The sequence below is a fragment of the Taurulus bubalis genome (assembly GCF_910589615.1).
Source record: "Taurulus bubalis genome assembly, chromosome: 5".
NCBI classification, from domain to species: Eukaryota; Metazoa; Chordata; class Actinopteri; order Perciformes; family Cottidae; genus Taurulus; species Taurulus bubalis.
This window is the reverse complement of record NC_136593.1, coordinates 18241324-18249530: the sequence shown is the minus strand read 5'-3', so window position 1 is coordinate 18249530 and position 8207 is coordinate 18241324. Positions and strand designations below refer to the sequence as shown.

Sequence of the window (8207 nt, the reverse complement as noted above, 5' to 3'; positions counted from 1 at the left end):
GGAAGTGCCGAGCACAAATCGTCTGTGGGGCTCTGCCCATCGGAAACAGGAAGAACAAAGTGCAACCCAGCAATGACGCCACACCCCTCACGCAAGAAAGATGGATTGTGTTGTTGAACACCTTGGTGATGTCGCAATAACCCCATGTAAGATCTCTTCACTTAGCGACATGTTTTATTGTAGACATTGGCAGTGGGAACCCATTTGTTATTGCTGAAATACTCTGTTTAAAAAAAGAATGCACCTGCATTAGAAATAGCAATGTGACATTTTTTATCAGTGGTTATTTTTTACTTGAAACAAACACATTTTTATAATGAATCGCAACCCTGCACTCGTGGTACCTGCTATCTTGCCTCAGTCAAACTAAGGAGATCAAGACAAACCGAAACCCTCAGCCCCGGACCATCAAACACAGCATGGTTGCATTTGCACATGAGATCTATTTATCACGCTTCTTGGCTATCTGATACACTCCAGGCAATTTCCGTTAAAGGTAAACACATCCATCACATATTAAATATTTTTTTAGATACCTCCCATGCAACAAATTTACTGCTTCAATAGAAAAAAGTGAAGGGAGAGTTTTTTTTCTTCTTCTTTTTCTTGCAGAATCTATTCATACAGATTTAGGAAGCATTTAGATGCACACCGTCACAACATAATGTAATAATATATGAAGATAACACACAAGTATGTGCACAAACACACACATATTGGGCTCATATAGCAACACAGCCTTGTTTTGTTGAGTGTATATATGGAGTCTAATTGAATTGTGAGCAGTGGCTATAAATCACCGTAGTCCTAATCAAAGCACTACAACGGAGAAAGTCATCAATCACTTACTACAGCAGAACACAACTTCATCCTGTAGCGTCGTCTCCTTGTCTTCTGGCTGGCATCCCGCTCTGTGCCTAACACGGGACACATTGCTGACACATTATCATTAGCACAATCAACACCACTTTGGACGTTCTGACAGAGCCATCAAATGGCAAATGAATATGGAGATCTATGAGGCCGTAAAGCTGACAAAACCCTGATTCCCATGTAAAAAAAACTGAAGAGCTATGAGGAAATAGTGAAAAACATCAACAGCTCTTCTTAAATTCTTCCTCCCAGGAAGGTGTCACATTACTGATAGCCTGCTACGATCAAGTATTTCAAGTAATGGTCTGTTTACCACTGGACTCTTCCATCTCTGCGTGGACATGCTAACTGTTTGTAGCTGGCTGTGATGGATGGCAGAGAGCTCGGTCACCTCAAAGGCACGGCAGTGACATTCAGAGTGTCCCTGCTTAAGGTGGGGGGAATGACAGATGGCATTTCAATGGAATCTATAAAAATATGTCAGCAATGGAAGATATTTTGACTTCTATCCCCCCTTCTGCCCTACTTTAGATCCAGCCTGAATTCAACAACACTTGATGCTTTAAAGGCCTTTGGAATAATGCTGGAGGCAAAACCAATAATGCTTGAACATGAAGATCTGGGCCCAATCATACCTACTGAAGTGCCTTTGAGCAATACTCCCACAGCAATAGTCTTCATTCATAATATAACTGATTTTTAAGTGTCTCGTGGGCTTCTATCGTCCATCTTTTTTTGATGAAATTTCATCTCATTTCCCTTTTGTTTAACATGAGAGCATAGCTGTTAAATGAAAGAAGACAAGACAGACAGAACAAATAGAAAGAGAGAGAGGAGGGCCGAGATGGCAGGCAGTCAGCTATGAAGGACATGGCCGCAGCAGTTATTTTTAGTTATCAGTTTTCGGAGGCTGTCATTCGGAACATCTTATTAAAAATCTGAAAAAAAATCTTGATACTCTATCAAACCATTCTAATCATCAAAACTCTGAGGGGAAAAAAAGCTCTATATCATGCTGTGCATGCTCTCTCTCTTTCTCTCTCTCTCTCACACGCATGCACGCACGCACGCACGCACGCACACACACACACACACACACACACACACACACACACACACACACACACACACACACACACACACACACACACACATCCAGTATCCCAAATTATTTGACCACCATGCTATCGGTGCATACATTAGGCAGTTATTTGATGACCTCTGCAAAAGGTATCTACTGCATTTCCTATAATATCAGAGGGGTTGCAGACAGATGGATTAATTATGTTCATGTGCCCACAGGCATGTCTCTTAAAATGCAAAGAAGCCTGTCCAAGGTTTATTAATCATTCTATAATGAGAGATTAAACACCAAGATTCATTAGCACAATGTGGACACCGTAAATCAGATACGTGAGGGAGATGCCCTCACTAGTATAGTCATTAAACTTAATAACAGGATCTCAATTTCATGTCTTATTCATGCTAAGTGCTTCATGCAGCGATTCACAATAAAGCAACCCAAAGCAATAAATCTGTGACAAAGTTAATCTTTATGCAGTTTCACACAGTCCTTTTGTTCAGTTGTTTGTTACAAGTTAATGAAATAATAACAACACAATGAGAAGTGCTGTAAATACGTTAAAAGATTAAATTATTGATCCAGCTCCAATTTGAATCCATAACAATTTGAGTATGCTCTTGAAACAGCTTTATTTAACTCAAATGGGCCTTTTCTCTCTTCCTGTCCCTCCTTGACTGTTAACTGGTTTTATAGGTAATTGCTTAAGTTATAGGGCTGAACCATACAGAGCAGAGCAATTATCAAGTAATTACGAGTAGAGTCCATTATTTAACTGGCTTTGCTATTATTAAACGCACTTCTCCAATGTCCTACATTCCTACAAACTTGCATATTTTTAATGAAAACCTGCCAAGATGTGGACATATATGCTAAATACACTCGTTAACAATGCACATTTGTGACATAAATACAGTTTGATATCATCCACAGTAGGTATGCACATTGGCGGATGTACCGTCTCTGAGCCATACAAAAATAAAAGATAAATGCTGCCACCTGTTGGATATGTGGTGTATCTACCGTCTTTTTAGTTGTCTGTTAACAATGCTGCCTTCATTACTATGGGAAATATTAATATCCAGCTATAACTACATAGCTAATGTTCAGTTAGATTGTGTGCATTTTATCCTCTCCAGTGCTTCGATACACAACAAAATAGCTCTGTTGGGATCATATAAAAACCTCTCCTAAACCTACATGTGTCCTTGGGTCAATTCGGGTATTATTGCCCACGAGCTGTTGTATTTACTACTGTCGACGTCGGCATTTGAGGTCGTTTAAGTGGCCAAACATGGCGGACGCGGATGAGCCGTAAGTAGCTGCCGAAGAAACAAGCAAGAAACAGTCATTAACTGCCCGAAAGATGCTTTCAAATCTCATTAACATCTGAAAGCACAGCATGAATGAACCTTCTGTTATTCTCTCTTTTTAGGGAGAAGAAAAGAAGGAGAGTAGTGGAGCTGACTGCGAAGTTAGTGATGAATTGGTAGAACTGGCGGAAGATTTGAGGTTACCAGGCAGGGGGAAGGTTAACGTCAGCTATCTGAAGAAGCTAATATCTGACATTTGTTATAAAGGGAGTACGGCGACTCTAGGCTAGGGTCAAGAATACCGAGCAGTCGGTCGTGAGTAGCTAACACGTCTGTACAGTAAAACATGAATGGCGTCGTTCACCTCCGTGCAAAGTGAGAGGTTTTTACTCTACCTTCTTACAGTTGACATGCTAGCTATTCAGCTAGCCTAGCTGCCGGGAACTGTCCAGTCAGGGGAATAACCCTTAAAAGGCCAGAGGGTCAGAAACGCCCACTTGTCAGAAATATGTTATTCAGGTTAATATAATTTCCATGGAGCTGTAAAATAACGTCAGCCACGTGAGAGCAGACGCTGACGTAGGACAGACATCAAAACAAAAGCGGATTTTAACATAGTACTCTGCGCCTGATAAAGGGTTGCATGACCTGCTCTGAACTGTAAACAGTATTATGTTTAGGGTTTGATTGATTGTTTATTTGTGTGTGTGTGCATGATCCCAGTAGACGTAGAAGCTTTTGTGTAATATCAAACGAAACAGTGTTATGCATGCATATGCCTTCAAATACTGCTGATGACACGTCCTAAATGTACTCATTGGCTCCAGGATGGTGGTCGATGGAGGCAGTGGACGCACCTGTGAGTGGGACGGTCGGTGGAACCATATAAAAAAGTTTCTGGAAAGGTCGGGACCCTTCACGCATCCTGACTTTGAACCCAGCACAGAGGTAACAATGTCTGGTATCGGAATTATGCAAGTGTTTTTTATTTGTCACCTGTGTCATCTTGCGTTGCTTTAATATATAATGTCTTCATCGTTTCTCGCCACAGTCATTGCAGTTTATGCTTGAAACCTGCAAAATCCTGGTCATTGGTGCTGGTGGTCTGGGATGTGAGCTGCTGAAAGACCTGGTATGATCACTATTATATTTTTTAATTATTTGGAAGCTATGATTTCTGCTTTAATGAAACACTTTGTTTTTGTCCCTGTTGTGGTTCAGGCTTTGTCAGGCTTTCGCAACATTCATGTTGTTGACATGGACACCATTGATGTGTCAAACCTAAATCGACAGTTTCTCTTCAGGTCAGAAAAATTCCTTGAAAATGAAATGTCAATTAATTATTGTTTTGTGTAATGTTTGAAGCAATCAGATATGTTCTTTTAATGTGTGTGTGTGTGTGTGTGTGTGTGTGTGTGTGTGATGTTGACCAGGCAAACTGATGTAGGTCGACCCAAGGCGAACGTGGCAGCTGATTTCGTCAACAACCGCATACCTGGATGCTGTGTAGTCCCGTATCCTTTTGATTGAACAACTATTGCAAGATTTCAGATGCTTGATATCAATGCAGTGGTTTAAAAAGTCCAAACCACGTGATTAAAAGATGTAAAGCAGGCAGCTATTCCCCTTTACAGAAAATCACTATTTACAAATGTAGAATAGACACTGTCCTTAGTTGTTGGGTTGTGAAAGCAAGTGGACCAGATTAAACTTCTCCTTAATGCTTTGTGCAGACATTTTAAGAAAATTCAAGACATAGATGAGACATTCTACAGACGTAAGTAGCATTAAGACTTTTCAGTTGGAACTTTCCAAGGGTGTAGCGATTCTGTCGCCTTATAATTCGGTTTTATGCGGGGCTCACGGTTTTGATACACTTTTTTACTTGCAACTTGCTTGGTGAACACTGGTTCTCTTTCTAAAACACTGCTTCATAGCACTTCTGACTGCTCATATAGCCACTAATACGATTATTTTAAAGCATTTCATTTTTCAGTGCTACAATGCAATTTGGTTTGGCATCATACGATTTGGTTACACTCTACTGCTTTGACTTTGTCGTTATCAGACATTATGTTAGAATTGATTTATCTTTCTTTCATCTAGAATTCCATATAATTGTCTGTGGACTGGACTCTATCGTTGCCAGGAGGTGGATGAATGGTATGCTGGTAAGTTATTGCTCTTCGCCGCAATCGCTGTCTCAGTACTTTGGCCAAATGCTTTTTTATCTCCAAAATGTTCTGTGCATAAATGCCTGAATTTACAATGGTCAAGCTGTAACATGTGCTAAAAGGAACGTATTTTTTTGTAACGACCCTCTGCAGCTGTCTTTGCTGGTGTATGAGGATGGTGTGTTAGACCCAGGTTCCATTGTTCCTTTAATTGATGGTGGGACGGAAGGCTTTAAAGGCAACGCCAGAGTCATCCTCCCTGGCATGACCGCCTGCATAGACTGTACTCTTGAGCTTTACCCTCCTCAGGTGAGGTAGCATTTTATTTTTACAGAAAATAACACCCCATAGAGGTCTTACAGAATAATTTTCTGGTTAGTTTGTTGTTGTTATTAAAAATAAACCTGTTTTTGTAGATCAACTTCCCCATGTGTACAATAGCCTCCATGCCTCGTTTGCCAGAACATTGCATTGAGTATGTTCGGATGCTGCTGTGGCCCAAAGAGACGCCCTTTGGAGGTATGAATCACACTGCAGTTATCATTCCTGTTCAGTGGTCTTTCTAATGTTTAGATTGATCATGAAGAGGCTCAACAAACATGATCCCTGACTTTCAAGACCTTTTTTTAAAACTTCTTGTTTGTGTGTATGTGGATTAGATGGTGTGGTCCTGGATGGGGATGACCCAGAGCATATCCAGTGGGTGTACCAGAGATCCCTGGAGAGGGCAGCAGATTTCAACATAACAGGGGTCACATACAGACTAACCCAGGGTGAGCACACATAGCACATGTATCCGTCACCAACAGAACACTGCTAATGCTGAAAGATGAGCCAAAGAACATAAAACAGCAACATTTGTCTTATTGATGTTTGCTGCGATCAGCAAATGTATATACATTTTTAGCAGTACACAAAATTGATATTATCTGTATTCTATTTAAATGTTGCAGGTGTTGTAAAGAGAATAATTCCTGCTGTAGCATCTACAAATGCTGTGATAGCCGGTAAGTAGCTTGAATACATGTGAAGGTGTGTTAGAGCTGTGGACCTGATGCCTTTATCAAAGATTGTACGCCCTGCTGTTTAAGAGTTAATCATTTCCAAACAGTTATGAGTATAATAACCTTCTGTAAACAGAGCGGTGTACCCGGAGGTAACTGTTTCTTTTCCTTATTTATTTTACGCAGCTGCTTGCGCAACCGAGGTTTTCAAAATAGCATCAAGGTGAGTTTACAGGTTCTGCTTGGCAGCCATATGCACAAAGTGAAGATCTGTTTAAACCGTGCAGGCCTTTCCATTATTTATGGTATTGCTTTTTGCCTCTGCAGTGCCTACATACCTCTCAACAACTACATGGTCTTCAACGATGTTGACGGCCTGTACACCTACACTTTTGAGGCAGAACGGAAGGTTTGTCCCTGAATTTCATCTGCCAGCGCATAATTGCTTCAGTGATGAATTTGCCTTTTTGTAAAACACATGTTAACGTTCACCTCTGATGCAGGAAAACTGTTCGGCCTGCAGCCAAGTACCTCTGGACTTGCACTTTTCCCCATCTTCCAAACTCCAGGAGATGCTGGACCATCTAACTGAGACTGCCTCCCTGTAGGTTTAGCTGCCTTATTATGATTTATTGTGTATTACTGCACTGTGCCACCCTACTTAACTTCTCCTTATGGTTATATTTGCTTGCTGTTAGATTTTTTTGTTGTTCATTACACGTGACCTTCAACAACCTGAACAACAATACTGTATTTTTTTCAGACAAATGAAATCACCTGCTATAACCGCAACAGTGGAAGGAAAGAACAAAACATTATATTTACAGGTAATTAAGCTTATGCTTTTATTATTATAAATATAATTAGGCAATCATGCCTGTTTTGGTTTGAGCTTACATTCAGTTGGTATTTTGTCTTACAGTCTGTAGCTTCAATTGAACAGAGGACACGGCCAAATCTGTCCAAAACCCTGAAGGGTGAGGTGCTTTATTTACTGAATGTGTTTCCTAGAAATGTCAATGCCTTCACTCTGAATTGGTGAGATGAATACCCTGAATATGCTGACTCACTACTGTTCTAAACATGTTTTTGTTTTTTTCAGAGCTGGGGCTGAGTGACAGACAAGAGCTGGCTGTAGCTGATGCCACCACACCCCAAACCATGTTGTTCAGACTGTGTTTTACCTCATAGGATGAACTCAAGCACTCCCACAACCAGTTACTGGCCAACTATGAATGCAGCATATTTAAAATGGCCTAAAAACTGGAACCGTTTACAGTGTATTAAGTCACAGTGTAAATGAGTGTAATTTCATTGTTTTAATGTACTTATTGACTAATGTTTTGCACTGAAAAGCCACAATCATAGTTCATACCTTGTCTTTTCTTTTGGTGATACATTATCTGCAAATGTTGAGGATGTCTGCATTATGTTTTATCTGCACTTGCTACATGCAAGCAAAGAGACGAAAGGGTTACTTGTTCTGGTTTTGAATATTTATTTATCCCGACAGAATTTTTTTAGTTGCAGTGACCACTGACGTGGTAATTGACAGACAATAATAATGTGTGAACTGGAATAAAATTATGTTTTTCTTACAAACTTGCTATTTTCTTTATGCACTCGCATACATTTGAGTGAATTAAAGCGTATTCACTCAAGATTAGCATGTAGAATTGAGAAGCCTTACCTATAAGACTCACTTTACTTCAGATTGATTCAACGCATCAATATAAACTGCATTGATCTTTTCACGGTTTCT

The 8207-nt window shown here is 40.2% G+C and overlaps 1 protein-coding gene across 2 annotated transcripts; it reads left to right on the top strand.

Annotated features, from left to right (window-relative positions):
• Positions 1 to 3176: 3176 nt before the first annotated feature.
• Positions 3177 to 8187, top strand: uba3 (ubiquitin-like modifier activating enzyme 3; the record flags this gene model as incomplete). Of its 2 annotated transcripts, none has more annotated exons than XM_079218933.1 (17): positions 3177 to 3268; positions 4095 to 4215; positions 4319 to 4399; positions 4489 to 4571; positions 4701 to 4781; positions 5001 to 5044; positions 5374 to 5438; positions 5595 to 5750; positions 5858 to 5960; positions 6101 to 6214; positions 6395 to 6448; positions 6632 to 6668; positions 6773 to 6854; positions 6949 to 7049; positions 7209 to 7272; positions 7368 to 7422; positions 7548 to 8187. In XM_079218933.1, 17 exons carry the CDS (start codon positions 3249 to 3251, stop codon positions 7634 to 7636), a joined length of 1350 nt encoding a protein of 449 aa, XP_079075059.1. In that variant the 3' UTR covers positions 7637 to 8187. The 2 variants fall into 2 exon arrangements, with proteins under 2 accessions (XP_079075059.1, XP_079075058.1); XM_079218932.1 differs by lacking the exon at positions 3177 to 3268 and adding an exon at positions 3361 to 3428.
• Positions 8188 to 8207: the final 20 nt, after the last annotated feature.